The 19,816-nt window shown below is 46.5% G+C and overlaps 1 protein-coding gene across 1 annotated transcript in view; it reads right to left on the minus strand.

The window, feature by feature from the left end:
* The window catches only part of MYBL1 (MYB proto-oncogene like 1), an 898,417-nt gene that overhangs the window by 731,776 nt on the left and 146,825 nt on the right, over positions 1-19,816 (minus strand). Inside the window, exons 2-3 of the mRNA XM_069621133.1 lie at positions 12,213-12,318; positions 12,062-12,133 (exon numbers count right to left, since the gene is read on the minus strand). Of these exons, the coding sequence (XP_069477234.1) occupies positions 12,062-12,133; positions 12,213-12,318 (178 nt within the window). The remainder of the gene's footprint in view (positions 1-12,061; positions 12,134-12,212; positions 12,319-19,816) is intronic.

A 19,816-nucleotide genomic window follows, 5' to 3' on the forward strand; every position in this document is an offset into this window, starting at 1 on the left:
TGAAAACCCCTTACAGATCTCACAAGACTCGGCTGAGTGATGGGGGTAGAGGCAATAGAGGCATTCCATATGTCCGTCCCCCTCCTACACTTTCCTCAGCCCGCAAGTCGCACAGGGCCGGAACAACGATTTTCCAGAAGACATCGCCACCAATCGCACCAACACATGCAGAAATCACAACGAGCACGAGGTGATCCCAACACTTTGGAGACGGTTGAAATCTGAAGGGAAGCCGCAGGGGTGGGGCTATTTATACCCTACGTCCTATTGGTGGTGGCTAAAGCACCCGAAAAGGACATTGATAGAACACTGAAGTGTCGAAGTTTTTCATAGGAAAACGCTAAGTAAAAAATGACCGAGGTTCCCAGCCTGACGACGGTGAATATTCACAGCATGTGAATCCATGAAAGATCCAATGCTGGAGAAGCTGCACTAATGTAGCCTCTCTTCGATGTTATTCAGTAGCCCACGGTGGCTCTCCTAGACTGGAACTCACAACATGCTCTGGTCTGCTCCGCTTGCATGGAGGGAGTCAGTCCTGCGTGCAAATTGGGACCCGTTTTGCTGCAGCAGATTGCACTCCCTAAGGTTTTGGCAGAGCATTATATGAAAGTCTGAGATAGGCACCACTGGTGCAGTCCAACCTGAAAATGACTAAGGCTTAAACGCAGTTATAAGGTGAGCTCTAGCGAGCTAGCGCAATAAGTGCCTGATAGTTTTCAAGTGGTACCAGCTGGTTTGAACCACTTGATTTATCTGGTGTCAAAAGGGATTGTTTATTGCCAAGGACAACACCAAGATCTGCACCTCTGTACTAGGTAATCAGTCGATTACAGACGTTGCCAAACACGGCGGATGTCTTGCTCAGAGAACGCTTTAACAGTTACTTGGTCATTCAAGAGTCTATGCATCTTAATCAGGAAGAAGAGAGCTCAGCAGAGGTTTTATTCAGGGCATGTAGCTTAATAAGTATGCGTGTGTCATCCACATAATTGAAAATCTTCAGACCAAAAAAGATGGGTAATAATAAGAAAAGACAAGAGAGACAACAAAAGAGACAGAACCAACCTATTTGGGACTCCATAGGTAAGTGTCAATGTGGGGAAGCAGTACCGGGGAATGCCTACTAACTGACTTCGTCCTGAGAAGAAGGAGCAAAACCAAGTCAGGGCTGATCAATCCGCTGACACTGACTGATTGAAGTCTAGACAGGTGTTTACTGTGGCCAATGCTGTCCAATGGGACTGACAAGAAGAAGGATCACAGCAGGTGACTAGTCCCTTTCTAGCTTCTCCCTAATATCATCTACTAAAGCTTGAACAACCATCTCCGACATGCTCCCTGGACAAAAGCCGACCTGCAGGTGATCTAAGAGCCTATTGTTTTCAACATATTTTCCTAAATAGGTGAGGACAGCTTTTATTTAGTAATTTTGCGACTAGGGTGCATATTAGACAGCTCAACTAGGCATAGGGTCGGCTTTTTAAGCAAAGGATGGACAATTACAACCTTTAACACACGCTGGACAGAGTGATTTATAGTCTCTCTAAACAGAGCTACAATGACAAGAACGGACAGGAGCAGTTTTAGGAGGACAGGGATCAAGCAGGTAGTCTGAGCTTTTGCTGAATTACACACATGTGGTAAGAGAATCACTGGAAAGTAATTAGAAAGTTTAGAGTCCTGGGGCATGAATAGGGGAAGAAAGACATTTGTTTGAAGGGGGGCGGCTGTCAAGCTGCAGTTTAACTGCCAAAGCAGTAACTTTACCATTTTTGAGTCAAAGAACTGGGATGGATAAATCGACAGAGGTCAGGCATAGCGGATAGAGATTAACATAGGCCAGAAGGATTCTTAAATTCAATAATAATCTTCTTTCTGTTGATGTCTTAATGAAATGTGCAAACTTCACACAAGTGGTGACCGCGACGAGTGTTCAAGAAAAGGTATTCGTTAAGAAAGCCATACCAGATGTATGCTCAAGAGATGACAATCTTTTGGAAGAAGTCCCCGAAGGAATATGAAAACGAGATAAAGAAGCTGGTGACGTCATAAGTAGCAAGACTGACGCACTAAGAAGCTAAGAATAAAAAGATGTATGGACCCTATGACCCTATGAGAAACCGAGGACGAAATAAAGAATCGAGTAAACCTTTCTGTGCGAAAAGCTTTCTGTGCGAAAAGGAGATTGCTGTCAGGGCTGGGAGAATTGGCAGTATTTTGGGGCTTGTTGGGGGTGTTGGGAGGGCCCTGGGAAGTCCAACCACCTTGTACAGGCATGTTCTCCTTCCCTTTCGCAGAGTAAAGGCCCAAGGAAGGAGAACCGCCAAGAGACTACATTACCCAGCAGGCCGTGCGCATCACGGGCCTGCTGGGAGGAAAAGGAACACACGCGCGCTACTGCGCATGCGCGAGCCGCGCCCTGAAAGCAACGCTCGCAATACTGACCTTCGGCTGAGGAGGACGTGTTTGACTCGAGCTCCTGCAGGCACGCCTACACAGGGCACCGCCCGCCAGCTCAACCCCCGGCCCCGCGTACATGAAAAGCTAAGTATACGACTTTAATATTAGACAGCTGATTTAGCCCATGGGAGGGGATCGCACTACGCACAGAAGAAATAATCTGTTGACATTCTTGGAAGCACGAAAAGACGAGTTAAAGTTTGCATGCAGAGCATGAATACTAACCCGGAGTGGGAGTTAGCTTGGCGGTGAAGCAACCGCATCTTTAATAACGATTTTAACCCTTAGGGAGCGTTCCTTTGGAACGGCAATTCGCACGCACGTGCACTGACTTTGTTTTGCTATTTGCAGTTATATGTTTGAGAGGACTGCTGAGATTTATCACGCCCATCAACACGAAGAGGCTAAGGACCACAGAACACTGAGCTAAGTGTTTTAGCACCGCGAGTGCATTTTATGGTTTGTTACTATTGTACTGGGTGAAGTGGGGAGTTTGTAAGCTGCATACTGGTGGGGATTTACCACAATATGCTGTGATGTTGGTGGGCTTGCCTTCATGAAGAAATGAGGGCGAAGATTTTAATGCAAAGGCAGTGAGAGAATCAAGATAGCACTAGAGAATACTATCTAGTGGTGAGTTGGTTAGAGGCTCCAATACAAAGGTCTCCACAGGAAGAATTCTGAATGATAGTTGTGAGAGAGTGTGAGTGAGCAGCTGCAAACAATCAGCAGCAAGTGGAGCACTGGAGCCGAGGAGCATGTTTTCCTTTAGACCCCCTGCCCATCCATTGTGTTTCCCTAAACCTCTTTCCGGTGATCCTGAACTCCCTCTACCCATCCACTCAACGAACCCTAACCCTCTTTCCCCAGAGGGTTGCGGTGGCCTGTGGTTTCTATTTCCCAGGTGCCAAGACCCAATGGGGAGGGAGGAGTTCGTGCTGCCTCTGCGCCTGTCAAGAGAAGTGAGGATCTGACAGAATTGCGAGCCCACGTATTCTTTTGGTGCCTAGGCAGCACAATTATGGCAGACGTGGTAGCTCTTCTCCAGGACCTGAAGGCCGAATTGGCAGCAACCAGACAGGATTACCAGAATTTAGCAGGTCAAGTCCACACACTGACTATCCAGACTCAAGCCAAAGCAACGCCCTTGCCTAGACAACCTCCGCCAGTGCCAGTACAAGTGCAGGTTGCCACTGAACCATCCCTGCCTTTAGCTGCCCCAGAGAGGTACCATGGGGACCCACAGAATTTTAACCAATTCATTATGCAGGGTCAGTTGCACTTCTTGACCAAGCCAGGAATTTTTAGGACCGCACAAGCGCGCACTGCATTCGTAATATCCTATCTCACGGGGGATGCAGCTTCTTGGGCAACACCACTGGTTCGCAAGGATGATGCCGTATTGTACGACTGGGATACCTTCTTGGACGAATTCGGTAAAATATTTAACCGTAGCGCAGCAACATTGATTAAAGATCGAGAACTGCTAACGCTGAGGCAAGGAAGCAGAGATTTGGTTTCGTATGTCACAGCTTTTAACCGGTTGGCAGTAGAAACCGATTGGCCCCAGGAAAAGAGAATGGCCCTATTCTATCAGGGTCTAAGGGAGGAGTTGAAAGATTTAGTAGCGCAAGTAGACCCCCAGCCAAAGAACTGCTCCACCATGATTGATCTGGCACTACGTCTCGATCAGAGACAAAGTGAACGTCGCCAAGACCGCAGAAAATGGGACAATAAACCTATGGTCCGGCTGGATCAACAGAGAAACACCAAGTTAACAGAGAAGGGAACCGAGGAACCAATGCAGATTGGGACCATACGAGGCCCCTTGACAAAAGAGGAAAAAGAGAGAAGAAGGAGAGAGAAGTTGTGTCTCAATTGCGGAAAGTCGGGCCACTTTGTCCGAGAATGCACCAATAAACCATCCGCCAAAGGAACCCCCTTGGGAAACGCCCCAGCTCGTCCTTGAGGGGGGTGAGGGCGAGCGAATCTGAAGACACCCCAAAGATGCTAGCAAATATACATCACACTCCGTCCGCTCCTATTATGCTGGCTGGTCATCTGGATGTTCAAGGAAGGCGTATACCAGTGTCGCTTATGGTCGACTCAGGGGCCACAGGTAATTTCGTAGATGATCAAGTAGCTAAAAGACTAGGGGCCTCATTACGACCCTGGCGGAGTGGGTTTACGCCAGCGTTATTCGCGGCGGACCCGTCCGCCCTACTACGAGTTCCCGTAGCGCCATGGAACGTTTTCCGCCTGGTTTTTCCGGGCGGAGAAATCCATGGCGCTACGGGACCTTGTTGTTAATTACGCCACCGTATTTTACGGTGGCGTAATTAACGCCTTCCCCACTCCCATTATACCCTATGGGGCAAAAATGGGAATGGGGAAGGGTAAAATGGGGAATGGGGATTTACCGCCCCGCCAAGGTCGGCATGGGGCGGAAAATCCGCCAACCTCCATGGCGCTATCGGCAGCTTTCCGCCGTGCTCCGCGGTGCATTTAGCACCGCGATTTCCGCCAGGGTCGTAATGAGGCCCTAGGTCTTTCCTTGGTGACTAAAGAACAGCCAGAACAAGTGAAATCTGTGGACGGATCACCGTTAGTTTCAGTCCCCATCACTCAGCATACGCAGCCTATGAAGCTAGAGTGTGGGAAGGGACAGCAAGAAGTTATTGAGTTTGATGTGATTTCTGCACCACAATTTGGATTCATTTTGGGCTTAACTTGGCTAAGACTCCACAATCCAGCGGTGGATTGGGCCGCCGGTACACTACAGTTTTCATCAAAGCATTGCCAGACTAATTGTAGTACGGGGAAGTGTTGTCCCCACTTCATCGGAGGCAGTACAGATGTGGTTTTACCTGAAGAGTATGAGGAATATCAGGATGTCTTCAGTAAGGTGGCCGCCGAGACTCTACCCCAACACAGGCCTTTTGACTGTCGCATAGACCTGGAAGCGGGCGCTGTGCTACCTTGTAGCAGGATATACGCACTCACTGAAGCCGAGAATGAACACTTGAAGGACTACATCGAAACCAATTTGGCAAACGGCTTCATACGGCATTCTACGTCTCCAGTGTCCTCCCCTTTATTCTTCATACCGAAAAAAACGGGAGACTTGAGAACTTGTATCGATTATAGGGTGATTAATCGCATTACCATCAAGAATCGTTACCCGTTGCCCTTAATCCCAGTGTTGTTGGACCAAGTACGAGGATCCACTGTTTACACAAAGTTAGACCTGCGAGGCGCGTATCATCTGGTACGGGTCAGAGAAGGCGACGAGTGGAAAACGGCCTTTCGGACCAAGTTTGGCCTGTACGAATATCAGGTCATGCCCTTTGGGCTGTGTAACGCCCCCGCAGCATTCCAGCACTTTTTAGATGAGGTGTTACGTGGTTACCTAGATGTTTTTGCCATCGTATACATCGATGATATCTTAATCTATTCTCGCAATGCTGCAGAACATCAGGGCCATGTGAAAGCTGTTTTACAAAGATTGCGGGAACACAAGTTGTATGCCAAACTAGAGAAGTGTCAATTTCACCAAACCACAGTTGAGTTCTTAGGATTCATCTTGTCACCTCAAGGCATCACAATGGATCAAAAGAAAGTGCAGGCCATAGCCAACTGGCCCTCTCCGAGTTCTGTGAAGGATGTTCAAACAGTGTTGGGATTTGCCAATTTCTACCGCCGGTTTATTGACGGTTTTGCCAAGAAGGTCCAACCCATTACGCACCTACTACGAAAAGGAGTTCCTTTTCAGTGGAATGAGAAGGCTGAAACTAGCTTTCAAACTTTGAAGGAAGCATTTGTAACAGCACCAGTGTTGCAACATCCAGACCCTTCTAAGCCTTACATTGTAGAAACCGGTGCATCAAGTTATGCGGTGGGTGCTATTCTGTCGCAGCGTGATGACAATGGACAACTACATCCAGTCGCCTATTACTCACGAACATTGTTACCGGCAGAACGAAATTATGTAATTGCAGACAAGGAACTGTTAGCTATTAAGGTGGCCTTCGACGAGTGGCGTCATCACCTCATGGGAGCCCATCATACTATCACCATCTATACCGACCATCGTAATTTACAGTTCTTGAAGTCTGCTAGGGCGCTTAGTCCGAGACAACTCAGGTGGGCCATGCAGTTCTCAGAATATGACTTTGTCGTCACATATCGACCTGGAGAGGAAAACCGAAAGGCAGACATACTCTCTAGGTACCCAGAGACACCTTCAGCCCTGTCAAAAACCATAGACAAACCCAAGCCCATTGTGGATTCAGCACGAATAATTGGTAGTGTGGTAGTAGACGCCATATTTGAAAAAATCCGGAAGGCCATGTCAGCACAAGATCTGGTGCTATGGGCTAGCAGGGGTCAAGAACAAACAATCAAGGAGGGGTTGCCATTCTACAAATCAGCACTTTACTTAACTAATATACCGCTTCGACAACAAGCCATCAGATGGTGCCACGACTCCCCTTTCGTGGGCCACCCTGGAATACTGAAAACCAAGGAGCTAATCATGCGTCATTTCTGGTGGCCTAGTGTACAAAAAGATGTGAAACAATATGTATCAAGATGTGAAACCTGTTTAAGGAACAAAACTGAACACAGAAAACCTGCAGGTCAGCTGCAACCCCTTCCAACTCCTCCGACACCTTGGCACACAGTATCGTTGGATTTAATTGTCGAACTACCACCAAGTCAGGGATTTTCAGCCATACTGGTTGCTGTGGACTACTTAACTGTGATGGCTCATTTCATACCTTGCAAGGGCACACCAACAGCCAGCATGCTAGCAAATCTGTTTTTACAAAACGTGGTACGGCTTCACGGTATACCGTATGGAATAGTTTCAGATCGAGGGCCTCAATTTACTTCACGTTTCTGGCAGGCCTTTTGCAAGACAGCAGGGATTGATATTCGCTTGTCCACCAGTTACCATCCGGAAACAGATGGTCAAACCGAGAGACTAAATCAGACTTTGGAACAATATTTGCGTTGTCTGACTCAAGGAAAAGAACACGAATGGGCAGAAGTAATCTGGCTAGCCGAACTGGCTTACAACAACGCCATACATGCATCAACCAAGGTCACCCCATTTTATTGTGCCTACGGCTATCACCCACGATTTCAGCCGGTGCCACATGACCCAGTGCCCGAAGTTCCGGCAGTCAAAGAAAGACAGAAACATCTGGAGAGCATCTGGCAAGCTGCGCAGTGCAATTTAACTCTTGCTAAAGCTACTTATAAACATCATGCGGACAAGAAGAGGAGACCAAGTCCTCAATACCAGGTGGGGGATCAAGTGTGGCTTTCAACACGCAATCTACACCTACAGGGCTCCCGCAAATTTAGCCCCCGCTTCATTGGTCCATTTCAGATTAAAGCTCTGGTCGGCCCTGTGGCAGTAAAGTTAATCCTACCCCCATCCATGAAAATACACCCCGTGTTTCACATCTCATTACTAAAACCAGCCCCAGCTTCCATAAGAACCAAGAAACCCCCACCGGTCTTGAGAGATGGCGTCCCTGAATATGAAGTCCACAACATCCTAGATTCACGCCGTAGACGGGGTTCCCTTTGGTATTTGGTGGACTGGAAGGGATATGGCCCAGAAGACCGATCGTGGGAGCCCGCATGTAATATTCATGCTCCTCGGCTCCTTCGCCAATTTCATGCATTAAACCCCACTAAACCAGGACCTGCTGGAGGGAGGGGGAGTACTGTCAGGGCTGGGACAATTGGCAGTATTTTGGGGCTTGTAGGGGGTGTTGGGAGGGCCCTGGGAAGTCCAACCACCTTGTACAGGCATGTTCTCTTTCCCTTTCGCAGAGTAAAGGCCCAAGGAAGATGAACCGCCAAGAGACTACATTACCCAGCAGGCCGTGCGCATCACGGGCCTGCTGGGAGGAAAAGGAACACACGCGCGCTACTGCGCATGCGCGAGCCGCGCCCTGAAAGCAACGCTCGCAATACTGACCTTCGGCTGAGGAGGACGTGTTTGACTCGAGCTCCTGCAGGCATGCCTACGCGGGGCACCCCCCGCCAGCTCAACCCCCGGCCCCGCGTATATGACTTTAATATTAGACAGCTGATTTAGCCCGTGGGAGGGGATCGCACTACGCGCAGAAGAAATAATCAGTTGACATTCTTGGAAGCACGAAAAGACAAGTTAAAGTTTGCATGCAGAGCATGAATACTAACCCGGAGTGGGAGTTAGCTTGGCGGTGAAGCAACCGCATCTTTAATAACGATTTTAACCCTTAGGGAGCGTTCCTTTGGAACGGCAATTCGCACGCACGTGCACTGACTTTGTTTTGCTATTTGCAGTTATATGTTTGAGCTGACTGCTGAGATTTATCACGCCCATCAACACGAAGAGGCTAAGGACCACAGAACACTGAGCTAAGTGTTTTAGCACCGCAAGTGCATGTTATTGTTTGTTACTATTGTACTGGGTGAAGTGGGGAGTTTGTAAGCTGCATACTGGTGGGGATTTACCACAATATGCTGTGATGTTGGTGGGCTTGCCTTCATGAAGAAATGAGGGCGAAGATTTTAATGCAAAGGCAGTGAGAGAATCAAGATAGCACTAGAGAATACTATCTAGTGGTGAGTTGGTTAGAGGCTCCAATACAAAGGTCTCCACAGGAAGAATTCTGAATGATAGTTGTGAGAGAGTGTGAGTGAGCAGCTGCAAACAATCAGCAGCAAGTGGAGCACTGGAGCCGAGGAGCATGTTTCCTAAAGACCCCCTGCCCATCCATTGTGTTTCCCTAAACCTCTTTCCGGTGATCCTGAACTCCCTCTACCCATCCACTCAACGAACCCTAACCCTCTTTCCCCAGAGGGTTGCGGTGGCCTGTGGTTTCTATTTCCCAGGTGCCAAGACCCAATGGGGAGGGAGGAGTTCGTGCTGCCTCTGCGCCTGTCAAGAGAAGTGAGGATCTGACAATTGCACGTGTGAGATGCACTGCAGAAAATGCAAGCCATTCAATGAATTTGCAGATGCAGCAACACAATTAAACTAAGTGATCATAGAAGCTAGCTATACGTAGTGAATAGACTGCAGGCAAAGCCATTATTGTATAGTGTCTGGACATTGGTGCCACAAACTTTAGTACGTTCAAATCCATGGAGAAAGAAGGATAGAGAGCTGTATGTGTCGCAGCAAATAATTAGCTGGAGATCGCGGACTTTAAGGGTGAAGCTGTTCGGCCTGATATCAAAGTTGGAGCAAGCCAAGGCCGGTTATCTATTTTCAAAGGCAGGAAACGTGAGAAGCTGAATCACTCCTTGTTAAGGTGCAAAGAAAGAACACCATGAGTGCCAAGTTTATTAATTCAAGACAATTAAATGCTGCAAACCAGGCCAAATTGGGGTCTCCTGTCACGTGGACCAAGGATGAAAATAGGAGTTGGGCATGCAGACCAGAACTGTGATAAGCGTGTGCCGCACTCCCTAATATTCCCTGAGACGAGAATACATTGCAAGGCCAAGTTCAAAGGCAATCTTGATTAGACGATGAGTGATGTTGGGCTAATTGGGTGGTAAAGCGAAGTCATGCCCACCTCCCGGCACCTGGGTATGAGTTTACGTGCTGCTAAGGAGCCAAATGTTCCAGACATGGCGCGAGCGTGCCAAACATTTGTAGAGGGCCATATAACTAAGGGCCGGATTATTTGACAGCCAATGAATGGTGCACCGTGTATCTAATACGTGTTGAGGATGACTTGCACTAGAGGCAGGCTTAAGTGTCCACCTAATAGCAGATGTCCTATCACAACCCGCCCCGATACAGAAGGTATACTTAGATGTTCCCCTTGAGCCAACCACAATCCCCCGTAGGTTTTTCTTATTTGCCAAGTAGTATAAAGTCACTTTTGATGAATTTTCAGTATATAAATGTTTTTTGTGTAAAATGCATTAAGAGCTGGCGCGAACGTCTGTTGATGTCCGTTGTTGCCAACTTCCTGAGTCGGTCAGATTATATGGTGTAAGAATTATTCTGCATCTCATTCTTTGCATGACATGTTACTGATTAAGGACTTTATGTTCACGATTTCTCAAAAAAAGAACAAAAAATTTAAAAATCTGAGATGGTCAAAAAGGGGTTATGGGCTTCGCTGTCGGACAGGACGGCCGTAAAATGAAAGAGCTCCTTCGGGCTCACCTCCTCAAACTGGCCAGGCACTCCCTCATTTGGGTGGCGCGATTCGAAACAATCAGACTAAGCACTGGAATTTTACAGTAACACAGAAAAGTGTTCCGGGGCGGATCTATCTTGCTACTCATAGCCGTGAGCCCTGTCAGTCCCTAGAGCAATCTTGAGGCTTTGGTGGTTTTGAGGGTGCAGGAGACACGATGTACTGTGTATACTGGGATTTCCCCATTATCCTGGAGGGCGCTATTGAAACAGGGCTCCTCCGTGGGTAGAGGCTGAGTGGAGCCGCCCCACTTGTGAATGGTGGGGCTCAGGCCTGCTTACTATATGCCTTGCGGCACTGGACCTACGTCGCACGCGCCCCGCATGGCGGCACAAGCCCTCCCTCGGGACATCAGCGAAAACCAGCCCTGGATGAGGCTCCAGGGAGACCCCGAGCCCCAATAGAGGGTGGATCTTGAGAGTGGTGCCGGGTCTCCTGCTTCCCCACCACATTCAAAGAACGCTGAATCTGAGCAGCAGAATATAATTGGCATAGGTGAGACCGATGACTGGTGCAGGCTTCAACTCAACCTTGCAAGGTATCGTGGAGTGAGGCACACCCAGCACCTGACACCAAGATAATAATCATACGGAAGCAAGATGCAATATTCCAGATCAGCCATGGAGAGGCTGCACAGTCAACAGCTCCCTTCAGGCTTTCTGTGGCCCTACCCATACATATAAAGTCACCAACACAGAGGCTGGGGATCTTCTTTTCAGCCAGCAAAATGTAGACTTACCAATCTTTACTTAAACTGAACAAGCCGGAGGATGTTAAAATGCTGACATAGCTTCATTAATTTCTTCCAGTCACAAAACAGCCAGGAAGCAGGAGAACAAAACAATCACCCAGGTACAAGTGACCCGGGAACCTCCATCAAAACTGGATGCACCAGTGACAAAACTGGACCATGAAAATGTTCTCTCTGCCCTTAAAAAGGAAATCCTCTGCAGTATAGCGGAATTCTCCCAGAAGGTCACGTCCCTTGACAGCCAAATCTTTTCAGGAGTGAAGAGTCAACGAAATGGAAGAAGTCTCCAGCGCATAATCATATGATCTGGACGAAATAACCAGTAGGGTTGAGGTGCTAGAATCCCAAAACGTAACACTACACTCCAATCAGGAAGACTGCATGATCCAGCAGGCATTTTTTGCAATGGACAAACGAAACATGAATACTTAAAATAAGACTTGTTTTTTTTAAAGTATTTTGGGGTAGGGATTTATATGAATTTAAAAAATCCGGGAAGAATATCTGCTGGAATAAATGTTGATTTAAATCATTCCGATTGGACTATATTAAGAATTTCAGTCTAACATGTTTACAAGATACACTACACCCAACAAACACTTTTAGTGGAGGACAAAGTACTTACTTGCAGGTGACTAGCAACTAAACCCCAATCCTCTGTTCCATTTTGTTCAACAAGCTTCTTTAACCTGTCATCCTGTCAAAAGATATCTTAAGTCAGTTAAGAAAACTGGAAATGTAGCATAAAACTTTAAATGTTTTCAAACAAAAAGTACCTCATCCCGTGTCCATTTTACTCTATTCCAGATCTTCTTCAAACCTTTCTGCTGTGGTACCTCATAGTCATGGTCAGCAAACTGAAGGTCGTCTTCTTCATCCTCGCTGTTTGAGAAAAGAACACATTCAAAAGGGTAAAAATAAGAAAACAAGTAAGTGGATTGAGACATTACTATAAGCCGCATTGTATCTTATGACACTTTGTTTCTCAACCAGATATACAAACTTATTTAATTCAACAATGCACTACAGGAAGCAAAATACTAGCATTCTTTATCCGATTATAGACGACATTACACTCAAATAGCCTGGAGATGCTAAGCTTCTGAAACAGGCCCAATTAATATGCTACAGTGATACCTTACAAAATCATGTTCAGGTGTAAATGCACTTAATGGGGACCATTTACAGTTCAAAGGAGTTCTGAAAACCTTCTTTCTTCCTATTTTATCTCACTGGACCTCATATCTGACAGATCCTACGTATTTGACACCAGGAGGAGTAGCAGCCCTAACACCGCAATCCATTTAGAGAGCCACCATTACCTATTAACCTTGTTGTTTCACGTGCTCTAAGAGCTCAAGAAATTATGTAATGTAATGTGGTCTTATATAGCGCTGGGCTGCCAATAATGTTGGCTTTGCTGCGCATTGCTCTGTAAGAAAGGAGAGCAGGGTGTGTTAGTTGGATAGCGGGAAGGCAGATGCAGAAACCTTTGGTGTTTGTTGATGGATACAGGTTGGAAGTACCCATTACCTGTGTGTCGATATGAAAATCTCTAAGTTGTTTGTGGTTGGTACTGACTGGGAAAGTTAGCCATATGGCATCCCAGGATTGTGGAGTGCAATATTTAACAGCATGGTTGTTGATAGTAGATGGATAGATATTGTCTGAATCTGTTAAGTACACTAGACCTAAGAGGTCTTCTGTAGGTGTGGGAGGTGTAAGGATGCAAGATTTTAGTAGTGAGGAGTTAGTTGAGGGAAGGGAGGAAGCATGGGGCAGGGTGGTGTCACTTCCTTGCTCTTGGTGGTAGATTTCACTGAGCTTAAAGATGCGGTCCAGTGCCACACAGGAGAGGTTCCATTAGTCTGCTTGGTTTGCCGCAGATGTTAGTGCCAAGAGTTTCATAAAATGATTGTCGTAAATTAGCACAAATGTTTCTGGTGCACAGTTTTTAGTAAGTTGCTATTATTTTTCATGTCTTCAAAGTGGTTTGTTAAAAAGCCAAATCTTCAGCCGTTTCCTGAAAGTCAGGTGGTTCACCTCCAGGTGCAGAGGTTTGGGTAGGGTGTTCCATTGTTTTGTGGCTAGAGCTGAAAAAGAGGATCCTCCTTGTCATTTCTTGTTTTAGTTAGGGACTAGAACTACTGCACCATTGCTGGACCTTAGTTTTCTGGAAGGAGTGTAGTGTTGAAACTTACTTCTGAAGGAGGAAGGGCCCACTCCGTAGTATGAACGATGAACTATGCACAAGGTTTTGAAAAGCGCCCTTTTCTGATGTGTAGCCAGTGGAGAGTATCTAATGACGGTGTGATATGTTCAAAGTCCTTCATTCTAAGAAGTATTCATTTCTCTGCATTTTGGACTCCTTGAAGTTTCCCCATTAGGTAATCTGGGAGTCCGAGATAGGCTGTTTGCATAGTCTAGTTTGGATAATATTAGAGAAATTATGGCCATGGCTCTGTGGTTGAATGTTAAGTAGGGTAAGTAAGGTAAGCTGCTGAGTAGAATGCACACCCAAGAGAGACAACTTCTGACGATGGCTTTCACCTGTGAAGTGAGGGTGTTGTCCATTTTCATTCCAAGATTTCTTACCATGCTTGACGGTTTTGGGCAGGGTCCCATCTCGTCAGGCCACGGGATTGTGGTCAAGTTAGATTAGAACCTGTAGTATTACAGAGTATCAGCTCTGTTTTGCTAGGCTTTAGTTTAAGTCTGAATGCTGTCATCCATGCATCTACCTGTGCAATGCAGTTTTTAATGTCCTGGGCGTTTGGTGATAGGTGGTTCACAGATTTGTATATTATTTGTGTATCATCCGCATAGTTGTACTAGGAGATACCACATTTATTGATGATGTCAAGTAGGGGTGCCATGTAGATACTGAAAAGTAAATGTGAGAGTGTGGATCCTTGGGGTACTCTGCAGGTGAGTGGACAAGGCCAGAAATTATAGGAGTCCAAGATTGTGGTTTTCATTCTGCCTGTGAGGAAGGAGGTGATGCAGTGTAGAGCTGATTCTTTAATACCAATATCTTCAGTCTTTGGATCTTGTGACTGGTGGTGTCAAAAACTGCTGAGATGTGTAGCTATCTGAGTTTTCAGTTGCATTGTTTTAAAGTGTATCACAGATGGAGCACAGAACCAATTCTGTACCCCTAGTAGGTCTAAAACAGAGCTGTGCCTCATTTAGGAGTTGGTTTATTTCGATGAAGTCCCGGTATTGGTGATATATACATTATTTCAGATGTGTCCCAATGAAAGGCGTATTAGAGATGGGGTGACAGCTGGCTGGGTAATATGGGTCTGCTCTGGGCTTTTTGAGAAAAGGTCTGATGTATGCAGATTTCAACTGAGCTGGGTCTCTTGCAGTGCTGATGGAGTCATTCGGGATGGGCACCAAGTCTAGAGATTTCATGATTGATTTGTAAAGATTGGCGGGACATGGATCCTCAGGAGTTACTGATTGGTTGCACGAGTCAACGGTAGTATGCAGGTCCTCTGCAGACAGAAGGCTGAAAGACAATAGAGTGGAGGTAGCAAGAGTTATTGGTGGGATCTTGGTGGTGAGCAGGTGAGAGCGTTCTTTATTGACAAGGTGATTGTGTAGGTCTAGGATCTTTTGGTTGAAATATGTCGCAATCTGGTCGCAGAGCCCATGTGTAAGGGTAGAAGTTGTGTTACAGGCTGTAGGGTGTTTGAATTCTCTGATCTTACATTTCCCTTTTGCTGTGATGTGCCAAATCAATGCTTTTGGAGTAGTGTGTTTCTTTGCTTTGAGTACTTCAGTCCTGTAAAGGCATACCTGTTAATAGTAGGCGTATTTGCTAGTGTGTAGTATGAGAAACATGAGTGTTCTCACTCCTATTCCCAATGGATCCTCTGCGCAGGTGGCCAGGGAAAGGCTGTTGCTCTCGGATCCCGATCCTGGGGATGCACAAGCGAGGGAGGATCACCTGGGTGGAGGGTCTATGGGAACTGGGAGTGGGATGCCCTTGGGAGAGACACGGTATCCCCTTTCCCTAATAATGACCAGGTCAACCCATCCCCCGTTTTTCTGGCGTATTACAAAACATCTCCCCTAAATTACTCACATATGGCTACAAAAAGTACAGAGACGAGGAAGAAACAACCCGAGAGCAGTGAAGACTAGTTGCTTTAATCACTTGGGTACGGGGACGAAGCACAGGCCTGCTGAAAGCAGCAAAGGTCAGGCATGTTCCTTTAACAATGGTCAGGTAGGGCCAAATGTGAACTCACACCTGCAACCTGTTACAGGACTGCAGGTGTATACAAAGACCCGCCTAACCCATGGTGGCAGGGGTGGGGGGGTAGTGACAGGAGCAGCAGCAGTGAATTTGCAGAAGCAGAGAGGCCAACAAGTACAGCAAGGTGCTGTTTGTGTTCAGCACGCATAAGCGTGGTTCAGGGACGAGCAGCCCGTGAGCAGGGGCTCTGTGGAGCCGACAGAAGTGTGAAAGGGGAGACGTGCTCGAAGGATGCCCCTTTTTCCATTGTGCAAGGTGCTCGTTATCCCCGGGCCAGAAGCCAACCCAGTATTGCCTGAGGGCCAGGAGCTGGAGCCCTGAAGCATGGACGCGAAGGCTGAAGATATGTGCTGCAGGAATGTGCATCAAAGCAACTGGTGAGTTTCTAGATAGAAAGAAACCCAGTATGCAGATGCGATGGACAGAAGATCTGTGCTGCAGGAACCTCCATCAAAGCAAATGGTGAGTTTCTAGATAGAAAAAAACCCGGTAGCTGGCTGGGTAATATGGGTCTGCTCTGGGCTTTTTGAGAAAAGGTCTGATGTATGCAGATTTCAACTGAGCTGGGTCTCTTGCAGTGCTGATGGAGTCATTCGGGAGGGATGGGAAGATGGGCACCAAGACTAGAGATTTCATGGTTGATTTGTAAAGATTGGCGGGACATGGATCCTCAGGAGTTGCTGATTGGTTGCACGAGTCAACGGTAGTATGCAGGTCCTCTGCAGACAGAAGGCTGAAAGACAATAGAGTGGAGGTAGCAGGAGTTATTGGTGGGATCTTGGTGGTGAGCAGATGAGAGCGTTCTTTATTGACAAGGTGATTGTGTAGGTCTAGGATCTTTTGGTTGAAATATGTCGCAATCTGGTCGCAGAGCCCATATGTAAGGGTAGAAGTTGCGTTAGGCTGTAGGGTGTTTGAATTCTCTGATCTTACATTTCCCTTTTGCTGTGATGTGCCAAATCAATGCTTTTGGAGTAGTGTGTTTCTTTGCTTTGAGTACTTAAGTCCTGTAAAGGCATACCTGTTAATAGTAGGCGTATTTGCTAGTGTGTAGTATGAGAAACATGAGTGTTCTCACTCCTATTCCCAATGGATCCTCTGCGCAGGTGGCCAGGGAAAGGCTGTTGCTCTCGGATCCCGATCCTGGGGATGCACAAGGGAGGGAGGATCACCTGGGTGGAGGGTCTATGGGAACTGGGAGTGGGATGCCCTTGGGAGAGACACAGTATCCCCTTTCCCTAATAATGACCAAGTCAACCCATCCCCCGTTTTTCTGGCGTATTACAAAACATCAAAGCAACTGGTGAGTTTCTAGATAGAAAGAAACCCGATATGCGGATGCGAAGGACAGAAGATCTGTGCTTCAGGAACCTCCATCAAAGCAAATGGTGAGTTTCTAGATAGAAAGAAACCCGGTATGCGGGTGTTTGATGCTGCATGTAAGGATACTTTCTGACGGAGTGGTTGCATGGATTGAAAGGCACGTTGTCGAAAATCACTGAATAGAATCCTTACGAACCAACGAACATTAAAGACTTGTTAACTCATAAAAAGCAACTGAATACTTTGTTACGGAGTGGTTGCAGGCAAATGAAAGCCTGTTATCCAACGTCTCCGCACGATGAGAGCAATTTAAACGCTCATGAGAATTACAATACTTAACAAACTAAACGAGCATAACCAAGTTGCTCATACTTAAACCTTGTACATATTACGGAGGTGCTGAACGGCAGAGAATATTCAAACTATAAAATCTGCACCATTTTTTAATGCTGCATCTAACAACGAATTGAATGAAAGTAACTTACCTTAAACCGTTTACACGTTACGGAGGTGCCGAACGCCAGAGAACATTCAACTTATAAAACTGCATCATTTTGAATACAGCATTGAAGGAAAACATTTACGTATGAAGATATCAGGAGAAGGGAGGCTTGTTCCATATAATTACATACATCGGATGATAACACTTAAAGTGAAAGAAACTTCACATTGCAACCAACTGCCCATCTTGCAAGGGCAAGATGGGCATTTTTCCATCCTGACATTTAAGTTAATAAAAGTGTTTGTTTTGAACTTTGAATCTATTGTCTGTGTCTTATTCCAAGATGTCCTCACAGAAGATTTTTCTTCCTCCAGATTTTCTCCAGTTTCTGTTTTTCCTTTTTTAAGTGATTTAGTCTGGGGGTGAACCATCTGACTAGTTTTTGTTCTTTAAAGGTGTTTTATGTGCAAAGCAGTCCAATGCAGAAAAAATCCAGTTGTGAATGTGCTGGAGTTTAGCATCCATTGTGGTTGTTGGTCCATCTGTGCGTACGGTAGATTTGCTTGCTTCTAGTCCTTCTAGTAGATAGTTGATGTGTATTAATTTCCATGGCCTGATCATGGTTGATGGTTCTTTTGATGATACTCGGAGGCGTGGGGTCTGCCTATTTTGAAAAGGATAGATAAGTGATCCCCAGGGGAAACACACTGGGAAGCAAACAGTGAATATATTTTCATTACAAAAAAATCCATCAAGTGTGTCCAGCTGTGTGGGTGGGACCCTTGATCATCTGTCTGAGATGTAACGCAGCAAGTGACTTTGTAATAGCTTTGTCTTCGTTCTCAAGATAGATGTTGAAATCTCTAAGTATAGTTAGTAGTTGATGATCAATGGACAGGATGGCAGTAGCAGGTTTATCAGCAAAGTGAGGGCTGTAGGAGGGATGTCTGTAGATTAAGAGGAAGCTTAGTGTAGCTGAGGGAGAGATGGAGCAGGTCAGAGCGAGCAAATCAGTCTAGGAGGTGTCAATGGGGGAGGGGGGACATTTAGACTACGAAAAAGTCTCTGTGCACCATTGCTATATCACCTCCTTGCCCATTGTTGCGATTAGCAAAGATGGTCTTGTGAACCCTGATGGCATCCTCTCACAGATAACCAGGGACTGATCATCTGAGAGCCAAGTTTCTGTGAAAAAGAGTTAGACTATCTCGTTTTTGGAAAGAAGGCCAAAAATGTCAGAAGAGTGCTTGGAGACTGGACGTGCATATATCAGGAGGCATCTTGTGCCTGCCATTTCTGGGTGGGTCTGGCTGGTTGGGTCAGTGCTGTTGGGTTGTTCAAGGTTGCTTTCATTAGCTTCCCAGTGCTCCACATGAAGGCTCTCAGATTCAAAGAGGATTAGCAGGTTCTTCTTGGGTCCGGCACATCTCTTAGTTCCTGCTGTGTGGTTGTGGTGGATAATTATAATAAGGTTACTCACCGTAGTGACCACTTTATTCCTAGTCCATAGTCCCCTTTCCTCCATATTTATGGGACATTCCTCCGTCCTGTGGGACGGAACCGGAGCACTTTGTAAAAAGCATCACATTTTTCAAAAATGTGTTCTTTCTCTCTTTTTACGCGGGGTACAGCACGCTGCCGTAACCCCGCCCTCCTGAGCTCCACCCAGTGCATCGCCCATCAGTCCTTTTCTATCCCCTTTAAGCAATAACAGAGGAAGCTTATTAGAGGGGACGGTGGGCGGGCCTATGGAGGAAAGGGGACTATGGACTAGGAGTAAGGTGGTCACTACAGTGAGTAAACTTATTATACGCCTACGTCCCGTCCCCTTTCCTTCATACTTATGGGAGATTCCCAAGCACTCCTCACAGGAATTACGTGTGGATGGAAAACTCCTTACTGAAAAAGGTTTTTAAGCACAGCCTGGCCAAACTGAGCATCAGACCTGGAGCTCAGATCCAAACAGTGTTTACAAAAGGCAGATGGAGAGGACCAGGTAGTCGATTTCGCGATGGTCTCCCAGGGGACATACTTTTGAAAGGCAACAGCAGCTGCCTTGCCCCGTACCAGATGTGCATGAACCCCTTTTGGAGTTTGAAGATCTTGAACAGCGTAAGACTCCATAATACAGGCAGCGATCCATCTGGAAATAGCCGCTTTGGAGGCCGGTTTACCCTGAGGAATAACCGAAGTTCACCAAGAGTTGAGAAGAACTCCTAAATTCAGATGTTCTGTCGAGATAGAATTTAAGAGCTCTTCTAACGTCCAGGCACAAGGCCGTAAGGACCACGTTCAGATCCCCTTGTCGGATGCGGTTTGCGAATAGAAGGGTAAAGACACATGAGACC

Source organism: Ambystoma mexicanum, chromosome 5q (genome assembly GCF_040938575.1).
Source record: "Ambystoma mexicanum isolate Mex_15411 chromosome 5q, UKY_AmexF1_1, whole genome shotgun sequence".
In the NCBI taxonomy this organism is placed as follows: Eukaryota; Metazoa; Chordata; class Amphibia; order Caudata; family Ambystomatidae; genus Ambystoma; species Ambystoma mexicanum.